We start from the raw sequence: 27,812 nt of genomic DNA, 5'->3' as shown, positions 1-27,812 counted from the left end.
GGCACGGACGCTTTTCCACAAAAAGTGCTTTTGCGGAAAAGCATCCGTGCCAATCTAGACGCTCTTTTCCGAAAATGCTTTTAACGGAAAACTTTTCCGTTAAAAGCATTTCCGGAAAATCATGCCAGTCTAGACATAGCCCTGTAATCACCTCTTCCCTTCTTTAGCCACCATTCAGTACCCCATGCCCTATAGTGCCCCACCATAAGCCCGTCTCTATTGCCCCATCACTCTTCTTATATCCCTTCCACTGTACTCCTCCCTCCATGCCCCCCTGCTCCTCACCCCATACACCTACATCCCCCCTCACTCCCTGCCCTATATTCCCCCATGGCCCTTATAGCCCCCAGGCCCCTCCCCCACGGCCCTTATAGCCCCCCAGGCCCCTCCCCCATGGCCCTTATAGCCCCCCAGGCCCCTCCCCCACGGCTCTTATAGCCCCCAGCCCCCCTTCCCACGCACATCCCCAGTCACACCCCTCCAGTGCCCCCACGCCGCCCCGCGTGCCCAGACAGCTGCCCAATCCCGTTACTCCTCACGCCCCGCCTCGAGCCCCGATTGGAGGGAGCAGGTGAGTGGCAGGGGCGCGAGCCAGTGCGCTGCGGAAGTGCGAGCGGAGGGGCGGGACATCCGGCGGGCGTAGGGCCAGTCTCTTGCCGCTTCCCCCCCAACCCCGCCCCCCCCCGCTTCCCCGGCGGTGCCAGCGGCCTGGGCCTCTGCTGCGGCCTGCGCCCCTCCCCCTTCCCCGGAGTCCCGGCTTGGCCCGGCCTGGCCCGGCCTCGCCTCGCCATGCCGCACAGCTTCAAGCCCGGAGACCTGGTCTTCGCCAAGATGAAGGGATACCCGCACTGGCCGGCCCGGGTGAGACCCCAGCCCGCGGGGAGCCCCCCAGTCCCCGCCTGGGGGGGCCCAAGGGGAGCCCCCAACCCCCCCTCGGGGAGCCCCCAATCCCCGCCTGGGGGGGCCCAGGGGGAGCCCCCCAACCCCTCCTCGGGGAGCCCCCCAATCCCCGCCTGGGGGGGCCCAGGGGGAGCCCCCCAACCCCTCCTCGGGGAGCCCCCCAATCCCCGCCTGGGGAGGCCCAGGGGGAGCCCCTCAATCCCCCCTCGGGGAGCCCCTCAATCCCCGCCTGGGGGGACTCAGGGGGAGCCCCCAACCCCCCCTCGGGGAGCCCCCCAATCCCCGCCTGGGGGGCCCAGGGGGAGCCCCCAATCCCCGCCTGGGGGGACCCAGGGGGAGCCCCCCAACTTCTGCCTCGGGGAGCCCCCCAACCTCCGCCTCGGGGGGTCCCTCGGGGAGCCCCCCAATCTCTCCCTCGGGGAGCCCCCCAATCTCTCCCTCGGGGAGCCCCCCAATCTCAGCCTCGGGAGGGGTTATGGGGGGCCCCCAGCCTTGAGAAGGGCCCCTGACCTCAGCCTCGGGGAAGCCTCCAACCTCAGCCTTGGGAGTACCTGGGGGGAGTCCCCAAACCCTATCCCCCTGGGGAGCCCCCAACCTCAGCCTTGGGAGGGAGCCTGTGGAGAGGTCCCTAACCCTGGCGCTCAGGGGATGCCCCTAATTGCAATTTGGGGACCCCCTCCAACCCCAGCTGTGGGAGTGGAGCACCCTCAACCCAAGCTTTAGGGGGATTTGGGGGCGGGGGCCCTCATCCTAGCCCCAGGGAGGAGGTTGGAGAAACCCTGCAGCCCCAGTGGGGAGCCTTAAGTGCCCTTCATGGGGGCTCCCCTACTCCCAGGTGACCCTTTTACCTTCCCTACAAAAGACTTCATACTCAATCCACCTGGTTATGGGGAGATTCTTATGGGGGGGCGTCTAGTCCAGCCTAGTGCCTGGGCCCTGCACTAGGGGATGAGGTGTGGAGTGGGGGAAACAGGTCACGTGGAAGAAGAGATGATGGGGCTCAGCAATAGCAGGGCATTGTGCCTTGTGGTGCAGAGGAGAGATGGAACAGAGGTGATTATGGTGTGGTCATTGAGGAGTTGGGGTACTGGGGGCAAGGTGATGGATTGTAGGGTGGTTTTTGGGGGTGGGTGCAGGGAGGTTGGTAAGGGGAGAAGGAGCATAAGGAAACTGTTATGTGGGGTTCAGGGGATGGGTGTTGGGATCCAGAAAGGGCAAGGTGATGGATTGTGGCATGCAGGAGCCTGTGGAGAAATGAGATGAGGAAAAAGATATGGATTGGGGTAAGTGGACAGGGAATGGGGATCAAGGATGACAGTCTGCAGCAGTGGTAGTCAGTTATTTTTTGTCTAGGTCCAGACCCCACAGAAAATATTTTTTTGAAGTAGCAGTAATGATAATAGTAAAAAGAAAGATTTTGTGATTTGTTCAGAGGCGTCTGGCAGTCTGGATTTTGCCCACAGCCTGCCTATTGATTATCCCTGGTCTGCACATGAAAGGAGAGGTTCATAGAGGCACATGATTGGAGATGGGGGAGTGGATCACAGGATATGGGGGTTCTTTTGGGCAGGCAGGAATTACTGGTCTGTTATAGAGTATCAGGTGATTGGTTTTAAGAGCTGCAGTGTGATACTGTTGTAAGGTGACTGACAGTGCTGTGTGGGCCACAGTGCTTGGACAGGGTGTGGATGAGGCAGGGTGACGGCCTCTGGATGGGATGGAGTCAGGGGGTCACTTTCTGGAGGGGGTGGGGGTGTATTGTATTGGATGTTGATAATCAGGAAGAGTCAATGTATATGTGTGGAACACCATGTGCATGAGAGGGCATTGATTAGTGGTCCTTAAAAGTAAAGTCCTATTGGACGATCAACAATCTAGTACACTTACAAAGTTTGCAGATGATACCAAGCTGGGAGTGGTTGCAAGTGCTTTGGAAGACAGGGTCATAATTCTAAATGACCTGGACAAACTGAAGAAAGGGTCTGAGGTAAATAGGATGAAGTTTAATGAGGACAAACTCAAAGTGCTCCAGTAAGGAAGGAATAATCCATTTCACACATACAGAATGAGAAGTGACTGTCTAGGAAAGAATGCTGCAGAAAGGGATCTAGGGGCCATAGTGGATCACAAGCTAAGTATGAGTCAGTGTGACACTTGCAAAAAAAAAAAAAAGGCAAACATGATTCTGGGATGCATTAACAGGAGTATTGTGAGCAAGACACGAGAAGTCATTCTTCTGCTCTACTCTGTGCTGATTAGGCCTCAATTGGAATATTGTGTCCAGTTCTGGGCTCCACATTTCAAGAAAGATGTGGAGGAATTGGAGAAGGCCCCGAGAAGAGAAACAAGAATGATTAAAGGTCTAGAGAACATGAGCTATGAGGGAAGACTGAAAGAATTGGGCTTGTGTAGTGTAGAAAAGAGAAGACTGAGAGGGGATGTGATGATAGTTTTCAAGTACCTAAAAGGGTGTTAGAAGAAAGGAGGAGAAAAATTGTTCTCCTTGACCACTGATGATAAGTCAAAAAGCAATGGGCTTAAGTTGCAGGAAGGGAGGTTTAGGTTGGACATTAGAAAAAACTTAACTGTCAGAGTGGGTAAACTCTGGAATAAATTGCCTAGGGACGTTGTTTAGAATCTCCATCATTGGAGATATTTAAGAGCAGGTTAGATTAACATGTATCAGGGAAGATCTAAAATGGTCCTGTGGTGAAGGCAGGGGACTGGACTTGGGGTACGTCTACACAGTAACATTATTTCGAAGTAACTAGTGTTGTTTTGAAATAACTTAGTCTGCATCTACACAGCAGGCAGTTATTTCAAAATAATGTCAAAATACTGTCAAGCTGGAGGACTTCTTCCTCCTGTAACCCTCATTGTCCGAGGAGCAAGGGAAGTCGGAGGAAGAGTGTTGTCTTTCGAAATAAGTGCTGTGTAGATGCTCCCAATTTTGAAATAAGCTACGCAATTGACATAGCTTGATGTGTGTAGCTTATTTTGAGTTAAGCCCCGCTGTGTAGACGCACCCTTGATGACCTCTCGAGGTCCCTTACAGTTCTAGGGTCTATGAAAGCTGAGGGAGGGGCAAGGTCTCTATATGTGAGGGGTTTGGGCATAGTGGAAAGAGGCAAGAGGCTGCAAATGCCTGGGACTGGGACATGGTAGATGCCTAGGGAAGATTATGGGTGTGGGAGCTGGGAAGACAATGCGTGACCTCCAGTGCATGACAGGATCTGCTCGTGGATCTTCCCAAATGTGCCTGAGGTCGGTTAGTGCTAGAATGTGGAACTGCAGCACAACGTGGTTTGATCGGGAGGATGCTCATAGTTTTGGAGTCCCAATCTGCTCCGGGTTAGCTCTCTGCCCTTCCCTGGGGGATGCTTTCTTGTGAAGACTTCCCCAGTATGCGATGTCACCCCCTAGCATGTACGTTTCCATGTTTCAGTAATCACAGAGCCCATAATATTCCTTGGCTCCTGCCTAGAAGCTGTGCCCCAGCTATGCCATGTGTAGGGCCCTACCAAATTCACAGCCATGAAAAATGCCTCGTGTGCCGTAGAGATGTAGGTGAGTAGTTGGGCTGACTATTTGCTTCTCCCCCCTGCTCCCTTTACTGTCTGATACAGAGGCAGCAAGGGAGGGAGGGAAGTCGGTGCTGGTGCTGGGGGGAACTGGCTTTAAAGCTGGTTCCCCCCCAGCACTGTGTCTGTGGTGCCACCTGTGGGGGGCAGAGGAGGCTGGCTGCGGACAGAGAGTGCTCTGGTGACAGCCCCTGGCTGCAGGGGTGTGTGTGTCCCAGCTCCCCACTGGTGCAAACCAGGACTGAGCAAGTCCTGGCTCCCGCCGGGTCCAGAAGCTACCCCCGCTGCAGCTCTACAGTTTAAATATAATAAGAGTCGGGTGTGCAGGAAGCCTGGCTCCTGCTACATATATATTGCAGAGGCTCAGCACAGGTAGGTCTTGGACCTGACGTGAGCCAGGACTGAGCAATCCTGGCTCAGTACCGGCTTGCGCCAGATCTGGGGGCTACCCCGGCTGTGGCTCTGCAGTTTAAATGTAAGAGCCAGCTGCGCAGGCAGCCCAGCTGTTACTACATTTAAAATGCAGAACTGCAGCTGTAAGATGAGACTGAGAAGCCTTCCCTTATCAACTAATCCTGTAGTTAATAAACATTTTGCCCCCTACATGATTAGTGGATTATCTGCCTCTTAACATCCTTAGCATGCTGTGAGATTTGGTCTCCCACTGTGAAATCTGGTCTTTTGTTTGCTTTTCCCCATACTAAAAAGATTTCACAGGGGAGACCAGTGTTTCTCAAATTGGGGGAGCCTGACCCCAAAAAGTGTTGGGGGAGGGTATGTCACAAAGTTATTTTAGGGGGGGTACAGGTATTACCGCCCTTACTTCTGCACAGCCTTCAGAGCTGGGTGCCACAGAGCAGAGGCTGTTGGCAGGGCACCCAACTCTGAAGGCAGTGCCCTGCCAGCAGCAGTGCAGAAGTGAGGGTGTCAATACCGTACCAGGCCATTCCTGCTTCTGTGCTGCTGCATTCAGAGCTGGGCAGTTGGACACTGGTGACTGCTCACTGCAGGCCTACAATACCATACCTGGCCATCCTAGGTCTGAGTTGCAGCTGGTGGTGGCTCTGCCTTCAGAGCTGGGCTCCTGGCCAACAGCCACCCCTCTCCAGCTGCTCAGGTCTGAAGACGGCACCACTGCAAGGACAGTGCCGAAGTAAGAGAAGCAGTACTGCAACCCCTACAGCAGGGCTAGTCAACACGCGGACTGCATGCAGCCCGTTTGTTTGTGGCCTGCAGTGAGGTTTGGGTTTACATGGGGCTCAAGACAAGGCCCGTGGGTGGGAGCCAAAACAAAGAAGTAGTCAATAGAATGGTCTTCCGTTGATAGGTGTTTTAGTAGTTAAATTCCTGGACTGTCATTGCTCATTGAAAGTGCTGTCACATGGGTGGAAATCAGGTAAATATTGCATTTTATTAATATCAGCAGAATTGAGTTAAATGCAGTCTGCGTGTTGTGTGGTCTTGCCTTCATCTTTGGATTCATGCCCGTCAGTGTGAAAGAAGCTATTTGCATATGTATTTGCATGTATACACAACCACACTTAAGTTGCAGCCCTCGGCATGTGCTGTGAGTATCATTGTGGCCCCCGGGGCTTGCAAAGTTGAGTAGTCCTGCCCTACAATAACCTTTTGCCCTCCCCCAACTCTCTTTTTGGGTCAGGACCCCTACAGTTTAGGGATGTGAACGTGTATCTGAGTACACAGTTAACTGATGAGCTCGGGCTCATCGGTTAACCCTCTCAGTTACATGCATCCTCCTCTCCCCCTTCTGCACCTGTATCAAGGGAGGGAGGTGAGCCGGTGTGCATGGGGAGCAGGCTTTTAAATTGGCACCCCACTCATGCCAGCTCCCCCAGAGCCGCCTGGCTCCCCCTCACACACTGCTTCCTCTGCAGCAGTGTGTCGGGGGAGACCAGGCAGGAGCCAGTACATGTGGGGAGCTGGCTTAATAACCAACAAGCATTGGCTCCCACCTACCCTTCCCCCCACCCCCCGGTGTGTAAACGTGTAACTGCTGAATTTTTCACAAATAATCACATTTTAGTATCCCTACTACAATTGCACTATCACGACATTTCCATTTCTGATTTAAATAGCTGAAATCATGAAAATTATTATTTTAAAAATCCTGTGACTGCGACATTGATCAAAATGGACGGTGAGTGTGGAAGGACCCTAGCCATGTGCGAGGACTGATGGGCACTGGAGCCAGTGGAACATGAGGGAAGGCTGGGCTTCCTGTGCAGTACGAGCCAGTTGCTTTCTAGCAGCCTGGGCTTTTCCTGTCGCTTGTTTCCAGCCAGGAAGGAGGATTTCAAGCCACCTGCTGGAGCAATCTTCTTCCTCCCAAGTAGGGCTGGATGGACTCTCCTGGGAGTCCTTCCACTGTGTTCTTCCTGGTGGTCCAGGCAAGGCACTTGTTCCCTGCATGTGCAGAACCCGTGTTGCAGCCTTCCCAGCCCTAAGGATACTGAGTCTTAGACTAGAGCTCTTGCAACACCGCAGCTGCAGCGGATCCCTGCTGTTACTTGCCTACTGATCCTGCTTGGCCATAAGCACTATCTTTGAATTCAGAGGGTAGCAGGCTCCCTTCCTTGGTGTGTAATTGCCGTGTACATGGGAAGCAGCCAACCTTGCCTTTGGATCCGTTAGCTGCCTCCTCATGCTGCACCCTAGTCTGCCGTCTCTGACCCCCTCCTGCTTTGTGCTTCATTTCAGATTGATGACATAGCAGACGGCGCCGTGAAACCCCCGCCAAACAAGTACCCCATCTTCTTCTTTGGGACGCATGAGACGTAAGCCCTGCTCTCCGCTCCATTCCCTTGCGGTGGCCCGCTTCCCGGCTGCTCGGGACTGACCTCTGCTTTGTTTTCCCCCCAGAGCCTTCTTGGGACCTAAGGACTTGTTCCCTTATGACAAGTACAAGGACAAATACGGGAAGCCAAACAAGCGGAAAGGCTTCAATGAGGGATTGTGGGAAATCCAGAACAACCCCCATGCCAGTTACAGTGCCCCTCCGGTGAGTGCAGGAGCCTGGCTCCTGTGTGGTCATAACTAGGAACTCTTGAGTGCCCAAGAGCCTTCCCTTCTTTTCCCACCGCCTGCCACGGTGATATTGGCAAACCTCTATGTGCAAAATCTGCTTTCTTGAAAAGAAAGTAAGTTTTACAAATAACTAGCCCTCCTCACACCCGCGTTACAGATGCCTAATCTGAGGCACAGAGTTTAAATGACTTGTCCAAAGCCCCAGAGGAAATCTGTGTTTGGAGGAAGAATTAGAATTGCAGAGTTCCTGGTCCTGTGTTCAGACCATGTCAATCCCTTCCCGGGCATGAGAGCACCTGAACCAAAGGCCACTGGAGTCGCTAGTGCTCAGTGGTTTGAGCATTGGCCTGCTAAACCCAGGGTTGTGAGTTCAATCCTTGAGGGGACCATTTAGGGATCTGGGGCAAATCTGTCAGGGATGGTACTTGGGCCTGCCGGGAGAGCGGGGGACTGGACTCGATGACCTTTCAAAGTCCCTTCCAGTTCTTTGAGATAGGTATATCTCCATATATTACTGTGCTTCCCATTGACTTACTATAGAGAACTTTCTGGGTGTCTGGCTGGTGAGTCTTGCCCACATGCTCAGGGTTTAGCTGATCGCCATATTTGGAGTCAGGAAGGAATTTTCCTCCAGGGTAGATTGGCAGAGGCCCTGGAGGTTTTTCGCCTTCCTCTGTAGCATGGGGCACAGATCACAGCTGGAGGATTCTCTGCATCTTGGGGCCTTCAAAGTATTTGAAGGCTTCAATATCTGAGATATAGGTGAGAGGATTATTCTAAGAGGGGTGGGTGAGATTCTGTGGCCTGCACTGTGCAGGGGGTCAGACTAGATGATCATAATGGTCCCTTCTGACCTTAAAGTCTATGAGTCTATGAGACTTCAGTAAGCTTTGGATCAGACTCGGAGAAAACTGTGTAAGTGTATGAGGAACATTACATGTAATCAAAATTGAATAATACGATTTATTACATTGTGATCTCTAGAGAGGCAAAGGAAGGCTTTAAGATGAGACATAGAGAAGATGGCTTAGAGGAAGACCATTTCAGACAGAAAGGATGCACCAAATTAATGAGCAACAACTCCCACCCAAACTGTTGCAGAGTTTGGGGAGAGACTCTAGGTTGCAGTGAACAGGCAGAAGAGATGGCTGGATACGAGGGCATAGAGATACAAGGTGAGATGATGCCATGGAAAGTTTTGAGAGCCGTTTAACATTGCTCTCAAAACAACAGAGATGAGTGTGAAATCGGTAAATGTAAGAGAAGACACTAGTGCACTAAGCTAGGGGGACGGTAGATACGTTGGAGGGTAGGGATGGGGCCCAGAGTAACCTACAGAAATTGAAGGATTGGGTCAAAATAAATCTGAGGTTCAACAAGGACGATCACAGAGTCCTGCACTTGGGACAGAAGAATCCCAAGTATTGTTACAGGCTGGGGACCGACTGGCTAAGCAGCAGTTTGGCAGAAGAGGATTACACTGGAGATGAGTCAACAGTGTGCCCTTGTAGCCAAGAAGGCTAATGGCATATTAGGGTGCATTAGGAGGAGCATTGCCAGCAGATCTAGAGAAGTGATTATTCCCCTTTATTCAGCACTGGTGAGCCACATCTGGAGTATTGTGTCCAATTCCAAGCTCCCTAATACAGAAAGGATGCGGACGCATTGGAGAAAGTCCAGCAGAGGACAAGAAAAAAGATTAGGGAACTGGAGCATGTGATTTAGGAGGGGAGGCTGAGGGATTTGGGCTTAGTTAGTCTACAGAAGAGAAGAGTGAGGGGGGATTTGAGAGCATCCTTTAACTACCTGAGAAGGAGTTCCATAGAGGGCGGAGAGATGCTGTTCTCAGTGGGGACAGATGGCAGAACAAGGAGCAATGGTCTCGAGTTGCATTGGGGGATTTAGATTGGATATTAGGAAAAACTATTTCCCTAGGAGAGTGGTGAAGCCCTGGGATGGGTTCCCCAGGGAGGTGGTGGAATCTCCATCCCGGCTTGACAAAGCCCTGACTGGGATGATTGAGTTGGGATTGGTCCTGCTCCGGGCAGGGGGTTGGGCTTGATGCCTCCTGAGGTCTCTTCCAACCCTAGGATTCTATAAGATGGGGTGACACAATCCTTGTTTCTGGAGCCAGAGGCTCTTCTGGACCTTCCTGAAGTTCACAGAGTAGAGTCTTAAGAAACCATGAGAGAGAGCTGCTGTAGTCACAGTGGTTCTTGATTAAGGTGGGTTATTGATTCACAATTTCAGCAGAGATGGGTTTGAGGAAAAGTTAAACTCTGACATTGTCAAAGAGGTGGCTGTAGACGGGAAGAAACATCTGGAGTGAAGGGTGGCTTGGAGATGTTTGCTCTTGGTTGCAGTTAAGGAGAGTGCTAAGAGCATGAAGGACATAGGGCAAAGAGGGCTTTTTACCAAGAGGGAGCTTGGTCATCATCACTTTAGATGTGTTTTGCATGCTTGAAGTGAGACATGAAGCAAGGGAGGTTTAGGTTGGACATTAGGAAAATCTTCCTGCCTGTCAGGGTGGTTAAACACTGGAGTAAATTGCCAAGGGAGGTTGTGGAATCCCCATCTCTGGAGATATTTAAGAGCAGGTTGGACAGACACCTGTCAGGGATGATCTAGACTCAGTGGTACGAGTACTCATAGGGGTACTCGAGAGAAGTCTGAGGAGTACATCCACACAACTGAAATTTGGAGAAAACTGAATTTTTGTTTTAAGTTCTACAGCAATTTATTATTTTTGTACTTTTTACACCCAAAAATTTCATCGCCCGCCCGGCTACAATTAAGCTGTTTAAACAAATGTGTTGCAACGGTAGAAAAAAATGTTGTATGTCTGAAAAGTCTAGGTATTGGGGGTAGTTATAATTATTTTTTTTTTGAAAAGGGGATACTTTATAAAAAAAGGATGAGAAACACTGACCTAGACGGTGCCTGGTCCTGCCGTGAGGGCAGGGGGCTGGACATGATGACTTCTCGAGGTCCCTTCCAGTTCTAGGCTTCTATGAAGCTGGCACTGTATAATGGTAGCAAGGAAGATGTGACGTCTTTGCTGCAGATGGTTAAAGGGGTAGTCGGAGAGGTGGGATTCAAACTAGGGGAGCGGAGTGCTGGTGAAATCCAACCCCTCATGTGAAGGTGGGTTATTTCAAAGGGGAGAATATCTGAAGCTGCCCTGGGATATGTAGCTTGGGAAGCGGGATCTGTGATCAGAGGCTCATCTGTCACCTAAGAGCAATCGCTTACTTAAGAAGAGGTCAAAAGCCCGAGTGAAACCAGTGAAAGTTGCTTTGAAGTAGGTGGGAGCAGTCGGCCTTCTCCAGTGCCCTGCAGAGAAAAGAAGAGCGGTGTTTGGCTCACCCCTGGGGAGCTTGTTGAGGAGCCCTGGAATAGCAACACGGTGAAGGCGGGATCCTGAGAGTTTGGTGCAGCAGTAGGTAACCCCAGAGATGGAGGGGGAGCCAGTGCGGAGTTGTCTTTGTTCCGAGATGGTGTAGAAAGGGACTAGGGGGTTAGGCTGAGGGGAGCTTAGGGGGCTGTGGAAGAAGTTTCATTGAAAAGTCAACATGATACTGTCCCTTCTCAGGGCTGTCACCCTTCCGGGGGTTCTGGCTTGGTTGTCCCGCCTTCTGAGGGCTGCTGTTCATGTGGGAGTGTAAATACCCCTCTTGGCTCAACCCTCCTCTCTCATTCCCTACTCTCTTGCCATGCTGTGGGGGACCCCCAGCAGAGCAGTCACCCCGACCTTTCCATTTCTTCGCCCCCGCAGCCAGCGAGCTCCTCTGACAGCGAGGTTCCCGAGAACGACCCAGTGGCAGGAAGCGACGGAGGAGAGGAGGAAGAGGAATCCGCTGCCATGGCGGTTGCTGCCGTTGCTGCAGCGGCCATGGAGAAGCTGGACAGTGATGAGGAGTCCGACAAGGGGAGCGACCACAGTGGCCTGAAACGGAAAGCGCTAGCTATGAAAGTAAGTTTGCCCCATGATGATGTGGGAGGAATGACCTGGCTGGGATAGCGGGAGGAGGGCTACAGTTATATCACGGGCTGCTCACAAAGCACGCAAGGAATAATATGTAAGACAGGAACATCACCACCACTTAGCTGCTGTGAGCCACCCCAGAGGTAGCTGCATTTTTCTTGTGGCACCCAAACATCACAGCAGGCTGTGAAATCAAGCTCTCCTATTGATGCTCTGGAGGTAATCCCAAGTTTAGAAGTAGCTAAGACATCAGAGCTAACTCACCAGCTGACATCGGGTGACATAGCTCCCTTGGCCCTAGTATCCGTCAGAAGGCCCTGTCGCAATGTGCATGAATTGTATGCACTTTAAACTGCACCCTGGCTGCCGTTCCGAGTTTATTACAGAAACCAGTAAGGAGAGTGGTGGTTAAAGCCCCACTCAGTCGATTTTGGGGGCAGCAGTGAGCAATATATACCAGCTTGTGGCAGCGGGTCTGCTGATGATTTTCTGACTCCAGATGCCAGTGGCTAAACGACCCCGGAAATCCTCCAGCGACCTCGACCAGGGCAGTGCGTCTCCCTCGGAAGAGGAGAACTCGGAAAGTTCTTCCGAATCAGAGAAAAACAGTGACCAGGTGAGCGAGTGATTTAGAGATTCTCCCTCCCTCCCCCAATGCTGCTGGGGTTGGGTAGGTTCAGATTAACTAACGGGAGAGTGGAGAGCACGTAGGCCAAGGTGCACTCTCCATATGCCCTCTCCCTTGCCAGCTAAATGGGTCACACGGGGGCAGAATGTGGACTAGCCTGTGCTGTACACGTACAAAGGGCCTCTACCACTTGAGCTCAAGCAGCGTCCATCCGTGGTTAGTAGCATGTGAGTGCATCTGCTCTGAAGACCTTGGCCTAGGGATGTAATCCCGGCCTTCTAAGCTTGTCTCGTTGCTGCAGCGGAGGGCAATGGCATGCTGTTGCAGTACACCTACTGCTTCCATGAGCATTCAGTCTCCAGCTCCTTCGGATAAACTAAATGATAAAGCCATTGCGGAGAAACTAAATGATTTCTTTGCTTCAGTCTTCACGGCTGAGGACGTTGGGGAGATTCCCAAATCTGCACCATCCTTTGTGGGTGATGAATCTGAGGAACTGTCCCGGATTGAAGTGTCATTCGAGGAGGTTTTGGAACAAATAGAAAAACTTAATGTTAACAAATCTCCGGGACCGGATGGCATTCATCCAAGGGTTCTAAAAGAACTCAAATGGGAAATTGCTGAACTATTATCTGTGGTTTGTAACCTATCCTTTAAATCGGCTTCTGTACCTAATGACTGGAAGGTAGCCAACGTGACACCAATATTTAAAAAGGGCTCTAGAGGCGATCCGGGCAATTACAGACCCGTAAGCCTAACTTGAGTACCGGGCAAATTAGTCGAAATAATAGTAAAGAATAAAATTGTGAGGCATGTAGAAGAACATAATTTGTTGGACAAAAGTCAACATGGGATCTGTAAAGGGAAATCCTGTCTTACTAATCTATTAGAGTTCTTTGAAGGGGTTAACAAACATGCAGACAAGGAGGATCCAGTAGATACAGTATACTTAGATTTTCAGAAAGCCTTTGACAAGGTCCCCCACTAAAGGCTCTTGTGTAAATTACATGGCCATGGGATAAGAGGGAAGGTCCTTTCTTGGATTGAGAACTGGTTAAAAGACAGAAAACAAAGGGTAGGAATAAATGGTAAATTTTCAGAATGGAGAGGGGTAACTAGTGGTGTCCCCCAAGGGTCAGTCCTGGGAACAATCCTTTTCAACTTATTCATAAATGATCTGGAGAAAGGGGTAAGCAGTGAGGAGGTAAAGTTTGCCGATGATACCAAACTGTTTAGGATAGTCAAGACAGAAGCAGACCGTGAGGGACTCCAAGAAGATCTCACCAAACTGAGTGATTGGGCAACAAAATGGCAAATGAAATTTAATGTGGATAAGTGTAAAGTAATGCACATCGGGAAAAATAACCCCAACTATACGTACAGTATGATGGGGGCTAATTTGTCTATGACAAATCAGGAAAGAGATCTTGGAGTTATCGTGGACAGTTCTATGAAAACTTCCACACAGTGTGCAGCGGCGGTCAAAAAGGCAAATAGGATGATAGGAAGTATTAAGAAAGAGATAGAAAATAAGACCCAGAATATCTTACTGCCCCTGCATAAAACTATGGTACGCCTACATCTTGAATACTGTGTACAGATGTGGTCTCCTCCCCTCAAAAAATATATTTTGGCCTTGGAAAGGGTTCAGAAAAGAGCAACTAAAATGATTAGGGGTTTGGAATGGGTCCCATATGAGGAGAGGTTAAAGTGACTGGGACTTTTCAGTTTAGAAAAGAGGAGACTGAGGGGGGATATGATAGAGGTCTATAAAATCATGAGTGGTGTGGAGAGGGCGGATAAAGAAAAGTTATTTATGAGTTCCCTAAATAGAAGAACTAGAGGACACCAAATGAAATTAATGGGTAGCAGGTTTAAAACTAATAAAAGGAAGTTCTTCTTCACACAGCGTGTAGTCAACCTGTGGAACTCCTTGCCAGAGGAGGCTGTGAAGGCTAGGACTATAACAGAGTTTAAAGAGAAGCTAGATAATTCCATGAAGGTTAGGTCCATAAAAGGCTATTAGCCAGGGGATAGAAATGGTGACGCTGGCCTCTGTTTGTCAGAGACTGGAGAAGGGTGGCAGGAGACAAATTGCTTGATCATTGTCTTCGGTCCACCCTCTCTGGGGCACCTGGTGCTGGCCACTGTCAGCAGACAGGATACTGGGCTAGATGGACCTTTGGTCTGATCCAGTACGGCTGTTCTTATGTTCCATGAGCATTCAGGCCAGGCTGGGGCTTGGCATCTCTGCATGGTGACTGGTGTTTCCTCTAAAGCTTCACAGCTGATTAATCACCTCTGACTGGGCGGGGCTGATTAATCACCTGTGAAGCTCTGCTGCTGGAGGGACATTGGTGGTGACAGCAGGTGGCACAGGTTGGCCGGTGTGGCACTGACTGACTGGGCACCCGGGGGCAGTTCTTTCGCCCACTGTTCCCCAGCTTTAGGAAAAGTCGTGGCTCTGCTCTGAGGTGCCCAATGCATCTTTGCTGGGACCTTGTCGGTATTTGTTCCTTGATCCAGTTAAGACTGGGCAGCTTGTCTACCCAAGTACAACCAGGCCCGGGGCTTTGGGTCAGCACCTGTGGTCTGCGGAGATCCAAGCCAAGGGCTGTTCGATAATGAGGCGGGGCAGGCGTTTTAGCTGGAAGGGCCAACCTGGGGCCATTCTTTACCCCCACAATGCCACCCCAAGGCATATCCAGAAGGTGCCCTCACCTCTCTCTGTTTCCTGCCGAGAGCGATGCAGGCAAAGGCCCTGAAGCGAAAGTGAGGCCTTTCCTAAATCAAGTCCGTCCGTCCCTTCCCAGGACTTTACTCCAGAGAAGAAGCCAGTGGTCAGAGCTCCCAGGAGGGCATCTGCAGGCAGAAGGAAGAAAAAGGTAGGGGCCCTTAAAGCCAACAGCCCTTCCCCATTGCTAGTCCCTGCTCCCTGCACCGGGTTAGCCCCTTGCCACTGAGAGCTTGGCTCTGCCAGTCGACATCCGGTGCAGGTTGCAGCTGGCCAGTTAGACAGACCTGATCTAGCTGGCCGGAAGTGGAAAGGAAATACAGACGCGCAACGGAAGAGACGCAACTTCTGATTCCTTGTTGCCCCCAGTGTAGGCATGGTGGGGGGAGGAGGGTTACGAGGAGCCAGAATGACGGGCGTCCTGCTCGTGGAGTTGATGAGTTGGGGGAGCAGGAAGAGGGGATGTCCTGTTCTCTTGTGGCCTTGTGATCACCTAATCTGACCTCCTGACCTGCAGAGATCTAAGGGGACTGGAGGTAGATTTCCTCTTTCCTCTCACTTACGGGTCCCATAGGAAGGCAGTTCAGCTCTGTGCCTTGCGGACCAACTCATCGGTCCCCCCCTTGCTCTCCCTTTTGCTCACAGAAGGCGGATTCAGGCTCCGACTCGGATTCCAAAGTGGATTCGGAAGAGGAAAAGGAGTCGGTGGACGTGACTAAGATGGACTCGGACTCTGACTCGGACTCGGACGTGTCTGTGAAGAAGGTTCCACGGGGCCGGAAGCCAGGTAGGACTGAAGGGGAGCTAACCTTCCTGCCAGGCTGCTGCTAGCTCTCTCCATGTGGTTCTGGAAGGGAGCTGGGCTGGGTGGGCTCAGCAGCTCCCCTTTGTGTGGGAACCTTCGTTAATCCTTGCCCCAGGAGGTGGGCTGAAAGCCAGATCCCCGGCCCAGGTTAGGCTGCATATGGTGCTGGTGGAAAGGATCACAGAACCAGAAGGGACCTCAAGAGGTCATCAAGTCCAGTCCCCTGCCCTCATGGCAGGACCAAGCACTGTCTAGTGCTCTGTGTGTGTGTACTATGTCCTGCTGTGCTGAATCCCTGACCCCTCCCTTCTTCTAGCTGAGAAGCCGCCCCCAAAGCCTCGTGGCAGGAAACCAAAGCCCGAGAGAGCCCCGACCAGCTCCAGCAGCGACAGGTGAGAGCCGAGGGGCATCGAGGCCTGGCTGGGATGCCTGCTCTGTAGTTCAGATGCTCTAACCCCCTTTGGCTCAGAAGCAGAGGAGTGCGGCCTGGAGCCTGGCTCTAGCTTCTTGCAGGAGCTAGCCAGGGCGATGTGTTGGTGTCCCGTCTGGAGGAGAAGGGGAAGCGGGAGCAGAGGGAAGAGACCTGCTGGTGTCCCGTGGGGGATCTTTTGTGTTGGAGCAGAGGAGTCCTGACTTGATGGGCAGAGTGTGGCCAGCAAGTTCGATTCTCGGCTCTGCCACAAGCTCTCTAGTTGCCTGGTCTCCCTCTGGCTCAGTTTCCCCATTTATGAAAACGGGAATAAAATGACAAACCTGAGTCTCGGGGGCGTCCGGAGGGAAATGTGTACATGGGCAGCATTTGGGCGTCGGGGGAGAGGAGCGCTTGCCTCTGATCTTTAGGGCAGGGACTGCTAGATACAAAACATCTGTCCAGCACCCTAGGGCTGGGAGGCAGTGCCACAGTATAAAGGCTGAAGCAAAATACAGGACTATGCAGCACTTTAAAGACTAACAAGATGGTTTATTAGATGATGAGCTTTCGTGGGCCAGACCCACTTCCTCAGATCAAATAGTGGAAGAAAATAGTCACAACCATATATCACTAGTATAAAGGCTGTAAGCCTGGGGCCGGGTCAGTGCCTCGCTGGCCAGGGGGCAGTACCCGTGGTTGCCGCCAGAGGGGGTGCCATCGTCGACGAGCGCTCCCTGCTCTGTGGGCTAGCCTAGAGCCACCCCGGCAAACCTTTCCCAGCTCAGGAGCGTGGCTGCGCTGGCGACCCCTCCTAGTGCAGACTCAGCGAGAGCGCGTGCTGGTTCCCCAAGCAACACGCGCGCAGGCTGGTCTCGGTGCGTCTGCCCCAGGGCTTTAGGGAATCCCCGTCTGCCCAGCTTTGCGACAGCCAGCGGTTCCGTGGGCGACCTGGCCTGGCGGGGGGGAGCCACAACTGGCGAGGTGCCCGACAGGCTTCGTGTGGCACGTCGGGAGGAGAGCGCAGGGTTCCAAGGGACCGGACTCCCAAGTGCGAATTGCAGCCTGGACCGAGGCAGGCCCCATGGCTCTCGCCCGGCTCCTGCATGTGTGGGGCAGGAATCCCGCCCCCGCAGCGGTGGCCACCTGAGCCGAGGGGCCAGGGACTGCCTAGGCCCTGGAGACTGATGCCCTAGTGCAGCTATCCCTGAGCACTGCCTCGGTGCTGGGGGGCAGTGTGCACCGCTGGGGGTAGCCAGAAGCCTTCACTCTCCCGGGCTGCCAGGGTGGCCCCCCTTGCCAGCTCTGCTTCCATCCAGGTGGGGGCAGCGAGCGAGCGAGCAGCTGCTGGTGGCCTCCTACCTCTCTCTCCAGGGCCTGTCCAGGGGCCCACACCCCACATTCTGCTGAGACTGATGCTGCAAATAGCTTATGTCCCAGGGAGCAAGGCTGCGGCTCCTCCCGGTATACAGCCTGCCCTGGGCTCCGCAGCACCAGCAGCACTCTGGAAGCAAGGGAGGTGGAGGGCGCCTGGGCTCCATCTGTTCAGGGAGTTTCCTGTTCCCCTTGATCCACTTCTCTGCCCCCGACAGCGACAGTGACAGCGACGTGGACCGCATCAGCGAGTGGAAGCGGCGGGACGAGGAGCGTCGCCGGGAGCTGGAGGAGAAGAGGAAGAGGGAGCAGGAGGAAGAGATCCGCAGGCTCCGGGAGCAGGAGAAGGAGGAGAAGGAGAAGAAGAAAGAGAAGGCGGAGAAGGGGGAGGAGGTGCACTCGGACAGCGACAGCAGCGTGGGGGACGAGGTGACCAAGAAAGGCAAGAAGGGCCGTGGCAAGGACCACTTGTCATCGGACTCCGACTTGGAGCTGGAGCGAGAGGTGAGTGTGCAGTCGCTCCTGTGCTGCCCATGCAAGGATCAGGCCAGATCCAGGAGGAACCTCTCCCAGCTGTGCTGCCGGGTGGTGTCTTGCCCGGATTAGCTGAGGGCAGCCACGTCGGCTCCGGTCAGTGGGGAACAAGCTGCCACTGTAGCGAGAGGGGGGCGGGGCGGAGCTGCCTGGATTTAGCGTTGGTACCAAACTCCACCGCCAGGGCTTGCCGAGATGTTGGACGGAGGCTCTGGCTGCTTCCTGTCACGGGGGAAGCCCTGAATGCTGGTGTGGAGCATTGCTGGAAGCTGTGTAACAGCTTTCACGTTCCACCCCAGAGCTGGCTGCATTGTGATGGCTGAGCATCAGTTGGTGGAGGGCTTCAGGATTTGGGCTTGGAAAACTCTCTGCCATGGTTTGTTGGCTGTATTTGCAGCAGCCCATGGAGGGTCTAGGTGCGGCAGGAAATGGAGGCTGCCGGCGCAGGGACTGGCTGTTGGGCGGGTGGGGGGTGGGTGTGTGTATGTGACGTAGATGTTTGGTTGCTGGGAGGGGACGGAGACCTACCAAACTCATGTCACGAAGCACAGCCACTGTACGGTCACCGCTGCCCCAGGCTAGATGTGAGCTCTTGAGCTCGGGGTGGAATCTCCAGAACCCATCTCCCTGTGCCAGTTTTCTGGAGCTCTTGGGGGGCTAGGAGAGTCTGAAATGACAAATCTCTTCCTCCTTCCATCTCCACTGCACGAGGGAGAAGCTATAAAAGCAGCATTGCCTCATGACAGAAGCCAGGGACTTCCTGATTACGTTCCCTGCTCTGCCACCGACTCACTGAGAGATCTTGGGGAAAGTCACCTCAGCCTCAGTTTCCCCAGCTGTAAAAGGAGTGTCTGGGGGGGCTGCGATGTTTGATATTAGCAGAGCTTTGAGATCCTCTGGGCAGGAGGCCCTCCAGGTGGCGTGCAAAGGGTGGTGGGGCGGTGTGTGGACACCAGGCCTTTGGAGGCTGTGTGAGTGCTGGAGTGAAACCCTCCCTCTGGGCACCAGAGCAGCATGTGGCCATGTTCTTGGCAGGGCAGTGGGGTTCTGGCTGGCCAAAGGCTGGGTGACCCCAAGCAAATCTGGCTCCTTGAGTTGTCCGCTCGGGGGGGCAGAAACGTTCCTGGAATGGCGCTAGGCGCTGCACCCGCCGGTGGCAGGCTGCCGGGCGCCTGAGGTGCCGGAATAGGCCACCCCTGTTCTCTCCCCTTCTGCGGCGAGGAGGGGCCTGCCGCCGCGCTCAGCGCCCGCATTGTTCTCTTGTTGAAGGTAAAGAAGCCGCTGAAGAAGCAGCAGCTCTCGGAGTTGTCAAGGAAACCGAATCAAAAGGAGAAGAGGGGCCGATCGGAGGAGAAACCTCATAACAAGTCAGCATCTTGCTGCCGCGCTCCCGCTTCCTCCTTGTGCTTGGCCCCTCCCCACCGGCATGGGCAGTGGCTGTGGGGCTGAGTGGGGAGGATTCTCTTCTTGTGCCCCACCGCTGGGCGGGGGGGAGGTTCCCCTGCTGGAGCCCATGGCTGAGCTGTGCGAAGTGCCTGTGGTTCTGGGAAGGGGCAGCTTTGCAGGGGCGAGGCGAGGTTCCTCCCCCCTCCCTGGTTTCTAAGGGCATTAAGGGAGGTCCTGCTGGAGCATCCAGTGTCATGTGCCTTGAACTGAGCCTGCCTCCGCTGGATGGTCCAAGCAGCCTTCAGGGCCTGTCCCAGGTGTGGGAGTGGCAGGCTCACAGGCCTCTCCAAGCAAGAGGACGTCTCTTGACCCTGCTGTCCTTGCTGGGACGGCTCCCTTCTCTGCTGCCAGGGAGAGGGGGCCGCAAGGTGTTGAGACCCCCGATAGAGCCCTTGCGAACCTGTGAGGGGGGCCTGTGATGTCCAGGCCTGATGTAAGAATGAGGGTGGTCTGGCCTGTGAGGGGCCCTGTGGGTTCTAGCCCTGCCGTGGGACTGGGCAAATCCCTACGAAGAACCTCAGAAGTGCCCTATAAGCTTCGGCTCACTGGAGCCCGATTCTCCAGAGGTTCGGTGCCCCCACGGCCCCCCCTGACTTCCGCAGACGGGCCCCTTGGCAAATCCAGCCCGAGATGTCCCAGGCTGGCCGTGGCTGAGGACGTGGGCTCAACCCCTCCTGCTCCTCGCGCTTCCTGTTTGTAAAAGCAGAGCAGTGACTCTCCCCTGCCTTGGTGACGTGCTTTGAGATCCAAGGCTGGAAGGGTTAAGCAGCGGCATTATTCCTGCCCAGAGAGCTGGGGCAGCCTCCTGCCTCCTTCATGCACCCAGAGTGATCCAAACCCTGCAGCAGGTGGTGCCAGGGCCGGGGGTGCTGCCGTGTAAACCAGGTGGGCAAAACTCTGCCAGGAAGGCAGGGCATCCCCCTGCCTGCCCTGTGAGAGAGAAGACTGTTGGTGTCCCATGGAAGCCAGGGCAACGAGCACGACTCCTAATAGGGATACTACTTGTTTCCTTAACTGCTGCAGGCCCTTTAGAGTGGAACGAGGCCGGAGAAAGTCCGACGTGATCCCGGAGAGGAGGATGGAGAAGAAGAAGGGTGAGAGAGCGGGTTACTTCTGGGACAGAAAGCGTGTTGGGGGGAGGGGACTCTTCTGACCAGTATCCTGGCGTGGGGTGCGGAGAACGTCTACCCAAAACAGGCCCAGTGTGTCGCTCTGATTCGGCTCTTCAGTCCAGAGCTATTGGGGGCCCTTATGGCTGGTGTAACCCCCCTTTGGCAGGCATTAGAGGGGGTTCAAGCAACATGCCCTGCTCAGGAAAACCAAGTGACGACTGCTCTGATCTTAGTCCGTTCCCAGCCCTTCCTGCCTCTGGGGGGCGGCTGTGCATATTGCCTGTTCTCAGGAGGCCAGGCTTGTGTAGAAGCAGAGCTGAATTCCTCGGATGCCCTGTGCGCCGTCTCTGCTTTCAGACCCTCCGTGTCCCGCAACCCAAAAACAAGTTAAAACCCGCTAAGGGCGGGCTAACTCCTTGGCCTCTTTCTTTTATGTGGTCTTAGAGCCCACAATCGAAGAGAAGCTTCAGAAACTTCACAGCGAGATCAAGTTTGCGCTGAAGGTCGATAATCCGGTGAGTACGGGAGGAGGCTGGGGAGAGGGTCAGGGTCTAGTCCCTCATCTGAGAGGGCTCCCTCTTCCTTGGGCGTCCCCAGGCTGCTGGCGACTGTGGCCTCTTCCTCCCTTCTTCAGTGTGTCGCTGACGTCTGTGCAGAGCAACTCAGGTTTTCCCTGATTGCAACCCTCCGCTCCTGCTGGGGGGAGCCCCCTACCCCCACTGCACAGGCATCTGTGACCGTGCTCAGTGCGAGGCCACACGAGACCCGGGGGCGATGCTTACCCATTCTGATTAACCGACTGGGACTGGAGCAGCTCCCTGACCGCCATGGGCCGGGGCGGCTCTGGACGGCCAGAGTCTGCAACAAGCGCAGGCGCGTCACTGGCAGGGGCTGCTCTGGCCGGGCTGGAGCAGCCCCTACCTGCGGCTCCCTCATCTACACCCCTGTTAATCGGTTAACCATCCAGCGTAACCGTTAACCAATTAAATGGCATTTTACATCCCTAAATTGGGGCCAGACCCTGCTGTCTTTAGGCCTCTGTCAGCTTTTAATAGAGGATTGTTACTGAATTAGCTTATTGGCTAGAGGTGTCTGGAGTCTGCCTCCGTCGTAGCTTTCTGGCTTTCATGCTATTCGAGGTGTCCAGCTGTAAATGTTGACCTCTGCTGGGCATTCTATGGACCTCCTTATAGTCTCCACCTGAGCCAGCTCCAAGCTCTGTTCGGTCGTTCTTCCTGCTGCATATTCACCGGAAGGGTCTGTTATTGTCTGACATGGCTGCTGCCGGGGGTCGGACTCATTCATCCCTATTGGTCCCTTCTATGTCGAACTACTCGGGCCCTAGGAGAGGCACTTGATTCTGCAGTTTTAAAGGAGCAATGCTCAGTTTTGCCACTAGATGGTGCCAAAGGTGATTTTTATTTCTCCCTGGGTGGTTCTTCCCAATCTGGAGAATTCCCTGCTGGCTGTCACAGCTGCCTGCTAGTGCCTGCCTGATGCGGATCATTACTGCTGGATTTTGGGGGAGAGGGGGGGGGCTGTAGCAGCACAGCTGAAGGTGGGGCTGGACTAGGTCGGGTGTCCGATCCTGGCGAGGCTGCGGTGTCTCATCGGGGAAAGGGACGAAGATGAGCGTATGTGATAAGTGCCATAGGGTATGTCTACACTACCCTCCTATTTCGAACTAGGAGGGTAATGTAGGCATACCGCAATTGCAAACGAAGCCCGGGATTTGAATTTCCCGGGCTTCATTTGCATAAGCCGGGCGCCGCCATTTTTAAATCCCGGCTGGTTCGAACCCCGTGCAGCGCGGCTACACGCGGCACGAACTAGGTAGTTCGAACTAGGCTTCCTAATTCGAACTACCGTTACTCCTCGTGGAATGAGGAGTAATGGTAGTTCGAACTAGGAAGCCTAGTTCGAACTACCTACGCGGCACGGGGTTCGAACCAGCCGGGATTTAAAAATGGCGGCGCCCGGCTTATGCAAATGAAGCCCGGGAAATTCAAATCCCGGGCTTCATTTGCAATTGCGGTATGCCTACATTACCCCACTAGTTCGAACTAGCGGGTAGTGTAGACATACCCCTAGACTTTGACTCTAAGTCAGACAGGTTCTTCAGCCCCTTTGTCAGCGTCCCTGCTGCTCAGCCCCCCCCAATGAGAGGGAGAGATCTTGGGTTTGTCCTGCTGCTGGAAGTCTGAGAGGGGATGGAACAATCCACTAAGAAACTTCCTGGGGTGCTCCGTGCCACCACCTCTGCCAGGTGGAGCTGAGTCTCTGATCTCCCGCTTCTGGCTGCAGGATATCAAGAGGTGCCTGAACGCGCTGGAGGAGCTGGGAACCCTGCAGGTCACCTCTCACATCCTCCAGAAACACACGGACGTGGTGGCTACGCTGAAAAAGGTACAAGGGAGGCGGGATCGTAGCGGGCGGGCGTGCGGGTGCCCCTTGAGCCCGGTGCCAGCCCCACCTCCCTGTGTGCGTGTGACAGATCCGCCGCTACAAAGCCAACAAGGATGTGATGGAGAAGGCGGCTGAGGTTTACACCCGCCTGAAGTCGCGCGTCCTGGGACCAAAGATCGAGGCGAACCAGAAAGCCAACAAAACGGGGCTGGAGAAGGAGAAGGGGGACGTGGAGAAGGGGCAGGAGAAGCTGTCGGGAGAGGAGGCCCGGAACGAGAAAGGAGAGGAGGAGACAAATGCTGGTACGTGGAATGCTGGCGGCTAGGGGGGTCCTGACCCTCCTGGGCACTCGGCAAACCGGGGGCGGGGGGGCTGGTGCCCTGAGTCTGACACAGACTGAGAGTGATGGATGCTCCAGTGACTCTGCCCCCCCTCGCCAGGGAGGGACAGGACCCTGGCTTTATCACTTGTGAAGCAGGGGCCTTGCCTGCCTGAGTCTTACAGGGGGGTTCCTAGTGCAGCGGCAGGGTCCTCCCTGGTGACTCTCTAGATGGGGCCCGTGGAGGGGCTGGGAAGCAGGCAGGCTCATGGGAGTGTCACACTGATGAGCCCAGAATGCTGGAGAGGCCTGTCCCAGCAGCTGGAGGCATGCAGATTGTTTGCCAGCCTGAAGAAGGGGCACGCACATTCTTTACCTCTGGCACCCCAGGGCACCCTCCAGACCTGTGATGCCACCAGTTGGTTCAAGGCTGGGGGGGGCTAAGGGTTCCCAATGGCCAGGAAAGGGGGGTAGCACAGGCTGCCTCCAAGAGAAGGGCCCTTCTGGTTAGCTCCAGCCTGGCCGTCAGCCCCCCGTGCCCCCGACTCGTCCCTGGCACACAAATGAAATGCGAGATGCCGCCTGACGATGAGGGGCAAAGGGGACAGTTGTCCTGGACCCCAGGCCCTTTAAAGCGCTGCTGGGGTGCCACGCGGTGCGCTCTGGCCAGCTCTTACAAGGGTGCGGGGCGCGCCAGGCGGCACTGAGGGCGGGAGAGGTGCGCACCGCGCTGAGGGCTGGCTGCTCCCTGCCCCTTCTGGTGCTCGGAGCCAGCCCTCCGCCCACAGTGCCCTGGGGCAGGGAGAGGCTGTCGGCTCCCCGATGAACTACAAACTAGTGGGGAGGGGGTGGGGGTAGCTTCACCTTTAGGCAGCTGTGTCAAATCTTCCCCAGGTGCCTAGCCACCAAAATGTGCTGGTGCCCCTAGAGCCCCCATCTGAAACCAGGGCCAGGAGAGGTGGGGCTCAGCCGAGGGCAAGGACTGACCACACTCCAGACCCTGGCCCTCTTAGCGGGGATGTGTCCAGAGAGCTGGTGGGATAACGCTGAACCGGGAGGTTTTCCCTGCGGCTGCCGTGGCCGGAGGATTTTAGCTTCCGGGGCTGTGGAGCTGCCAGCTTAGCTAGATCCAGAGGGAGAGGAAGATGGTCTGTGTCTCAGAAGGGCCCCATGATTTGCTTAGCAGCCTGACTTGCTCCCCTGCTCTGCCTCAGACTTCCCCTGTGACCTTGGGCAAGTCCTGTAGCCTCTCTGGACATCCCCTTCTCCCTCTTCCCTGTTTCACGGCTCCCTCAGTGCATTCAGGGCTGCGAGGCAGGCAGGTCCTCCCATGAAGGGGGCCTAACTGAGCACTGTCTGCCATTGCTCCTAAGAGGGAGCCATGCCTAGGAACGAGTCTGTCTTCCTCTGCCACGTTCCCCGCCCACTGCAGATCTGTCAGCCCCCGTAAACGGCGAGTCTGTGGCCCAGAAAGGGGAGAACGCGGAGGATAAGGAGCGAGACAAAACCCAGGGATCTGGCGATGGAGACCAAGAGGCATCCCTGGAAGACACACACGAGTGAGTGACCCCTTCTGGCTGGGGAAGACTCGGTGGGAGGGGACCGGGGCCCTTTCTGGTCCATCTCATGCCTGCTGAGGGGAGCAGCAGGGCAAGGGCCGGGAAGCCCCCTATCCACAGCATGCATGGGGCAGAGGCTGAGGGGTGCAGTGATGTGCTGCTGCTGGGTACAGAACTCCAGACCAGCAGCCTTTTCTAAATCGCATCAAGGCCAGGTCTCTGTCTGGGTTTCCTAGCGCCGAAGGAGCCGGGCAGGAAATCCCCGTTGGGCCAGCAGGTCTGCTTCTAGGCTTCTGCGAGGTGGTTCTCCCTCCGTATGGGATCGGGTGTTTGTGCAGAGCCTCAGGCCTGAGCAGCGGAAACTGAGTCTAAACCCTGCCAGCCCGCATGGCCTGCCTGCCTTGCCCCAGCAAGAGCGATAGCAGAGGCGCTCTGGCCTAGGGACGATTGGGAACCTTGCCTGGGGCAAGAAAGTCAGGGGGAGGTCTAGGGAAGGAAGGGTGTCCCCTAAGTGTACCAGTGGGGGTGTTGGGCAGAGGGGTGTGGGAGGGAGGGAGGGCTGGATAGAGGGGGTGTAACGGAGGAGGGAGGGATACATGGAGCGGTATGAACGAAGAGAGGAGGTGGAGACTGTACCCCCTAGAGCAGTGTCTCTTAAGCTTTTTAAGCCCGAAGAACACTAAACAATATTTTTTTTTAATGGGGAACACCAAGGATTTTTTTTGAGGGGGAGTTGGGGTGGGGAGTTATTGAGGGGAAAAAGGGGTCGGGGGAAAAGTTATGAGCGGCCATTTTGAATTCTGTTGTTGTCCGCGACACACCTCCGACTGCCTCGCAGCCCACCGGTGTGCCCCGGAACACAGTTTAAGAAACGCTGCCCTAGACCCTGCCTCCCTGCTTGGCTACCGTATCGTCTGAGCCGGGAATGGAGGCAACGCAGTGAGTTTCCTGTGCTCTTTCCTGGCAGCGGGCAAGACTTTCCTGAGATCAAAAGGCCTGGACTGGACAGGGAAAGGGTCCGCCTGGAGTCGGAGTCCGTGGACGAGGAGGAGGACAGCTGAGGGGGCGAATCCCGCGTGGACGAGAACACTTGCAGGGTCTCCGCACTGACGGCAGCGAAGGAGACTGTCTCGGCCTTGCCCCCAGAGTTACTTCACTAAGTCGCACCGTAGATGATGCGTAGGTCTCGTTCCCCCGCCCCTCCTGCTCCTGTGAAAGGAAAGAACTTCTGGGGAGGCTCTGTGCTGTATGTTTGTATTTGTCTCCTTGTTTGTTTGGGGTATTTTTTTTCCACCTAAATTCTTGTGATTTAAACCGACATGAACTGAACATAAAGGGTTTTTTAATGAAAAAATATCACTTGTCTATTTTCTTGAGCCCCTTGGTGACGGCTGTGAGCCCAGGGTGAGAAGGGGCGTCCTTTGGTTTTTTCCTTTGGAAGTGCGGTTAGACTGGGGGAGATTGGCTGTAAAAATAAACCCCAAAGCTCCCACGTTGGGTCGCCCTGCAGCACCAGGTCCAGTCTGGCCCATTTTACAAGGCAGACAAAAAAGGGTGGTGCTGCAGGCTCCCGTGGGGATAGGACAATCACCTGGAGTCTCTGGATCAGACCCAGCCCTGCAGATTTTGCAGTTGGATTGCAGCTCTTCTGCGTAACCCGGAAAACTCCAGCGCGTGATCCCGTAACGGTGCTGGCTCTTCAGGCCCAACCCTTTGTGTGGGTAACAAGCCAGCCGAGCGCTGGCGTGGAAACGTGGAGCAGCAGCACCGAGAACGGATCCTGCGTTATTTCCAGCTCGCTCCCGTGGTGTAACCGCACTTTGCAGGACCTTTGAATTAGAAATGCCCAGCCCATTTGCCCTCCTAGGTCCTATGGCTCTGAAGCCCCGGAATCATGTAGGATGCCCTTTCCTGCAGTCCCCCGACCGCTTAAAGCCAGAGGCTGTTGGCGTATCATTCCACCAGCAAACTAAAGTCGAGAGTGGAGCATTGTGATGTTTTGCTTCATGGATGGGTGCCCCTGGTATGGGGGAGGCGTTGCCACTGGCTGCTTTTATTTCAAATACAGTTGCTTATAAATTACTACAACTTGGGGGCTTCCTCTCATCAGCAAGAGTAGGAGAAATCTTTAGGGTTTGCTGTGTTTCAGAAGGATCTTGAGCTTTTGTATATGTAAAATAAAGACTTGTCCATCTGAAAAGGAAGACGAGTGTCCTGTCTCCTTTGCACTGCAGGCGGATGAATTGCAGAACCATGCAGCGCCTAACAGGCCACTGGTTGCAAATCCTCTGGCTTGTTCCAAATCAACCCCCAAAACTCCAGAAGCTGCAGCTTAATGCTCAGTTTTTATATTCCTCGCTGATGCGCTGCGCTGGAAACCTTCCATATAAACAATCACCCTAAACCAGAGTGACTCCTTTTACTCACTTAGGGTACGTCTACACTGCAACGCTGCTTCGAAATAACTAGCGCAGTTCGGAAATAACTTAGTCTGCGTCTACACAGCAGGCAGTTATTTCGAAATAGTGTCAAAATACTGTCAAGCTGGAGGCTGACTTTACTCCCCCTCCTGTAACCCTCACTGTACGAGGAATAAGGGAAGTCGGAGGAAGAGTGCTCTATTTCAAAATAAGTGCTGTGTAGACGCTCCCTATTTCGAAATAAGATACGCAATTGATGTCGCTCAATTTGCATAACTTCGAGTTAAGCCCTGCAGTGTAGACACACCCTCAGTGTGCGCCCTGGCTGCTATCAGCAATGTGGCCTTATTTGCAGGGTGCATTGTTCACAAACCCAGCACCGAGGGCGCGCTTATCGATTGTTTGTATCCCGGGAGTTCCTACAGGCTCCACCAAAGAGCAAGGGCCGGGTGCTGCACAGACTAAGAGGCTGCTCCGAAGAGCATGCAGTCTGGAAACAGGCAGAATGGTGGAAAAGCCTCATCCCCTTTTACAAAAGTCGGGGGAGAAGAAGGC

At 54.4% G+C, this 27,812-nt stretch overlaps 1 protein-coding gene across 4 annotated transcripts; it reads left to right on the top strand.

Moving 5' to 3' along the window:
• Positions 1-679: 679 nt before the first annotated feature.
• Positions 680-27,041, top strand: HDGFL2 (HDGF like 2). 4 transcript variants are annotated; one of them, XM_089774935.1, is made up of 16 exons: positions 680-861; positions 7,200-7,276; positions 7,362-7,500; positions 11,302-11,499; positions 12,011-12,127; positions 14,953-15,024; positions 15,519-15,660; positions 15,995-16,070; positions 17,686-17,965; positions 19,265-19,362; positions 20,465-20,535; positions 20,998-21,068; positions 22,858-22,959; positions 23,048-23,261; positions 24,711-24,837; positions 25,805-27,041. In XM_089774935.1, the coding sequence occupies exons 1-16, from the start codon at positions 790-792 to the stop codon at positions 25,896-25,898; spliced, it is 1,950 nt and encodes a 649-aa protein (XP_089631061.1). In that variant the 5' UTR covers positions 680-789; the 3' UTR covers positions 25,899-27,041. The 4 variants fall into 4 exon arrangements, with proteins under 4 accessions (XP_089631061.1, XP_075759157.1, XP_089631062.1 ...); XM_075903042.2 differs by having other exon boundaries at positions 17,680-17,965; XM_089774936.1 differs by lacking the exon at positions 14,953-15,024 and having other exon boundaries at positions 17,680-17,965.
• The last annotated feature ends 771 nt before the right edge of the window (positions 27,042-27,812 follow it).

Source organism: Pelodiscus sinensis, chromosome 32 (assembly GCF_052426305.1).
Source record: "Pelodiscus sinensis isolate ZL-2025 chromosome 32, ASM5242630v1, whole genome shotgun sequence".
In the NCBI taxonomy this organism is placed as follows: Eukaryota; Metazoa; Chordata; order Testudines; family Trionychidae; genus Pelodiscus; species Pelodiscus sinensis.
The sequence above is the reverse complement of the archived record's forward strand: the minus strand, read 5'-3'. Positions and strand labels throughout refer to the sequence as shown.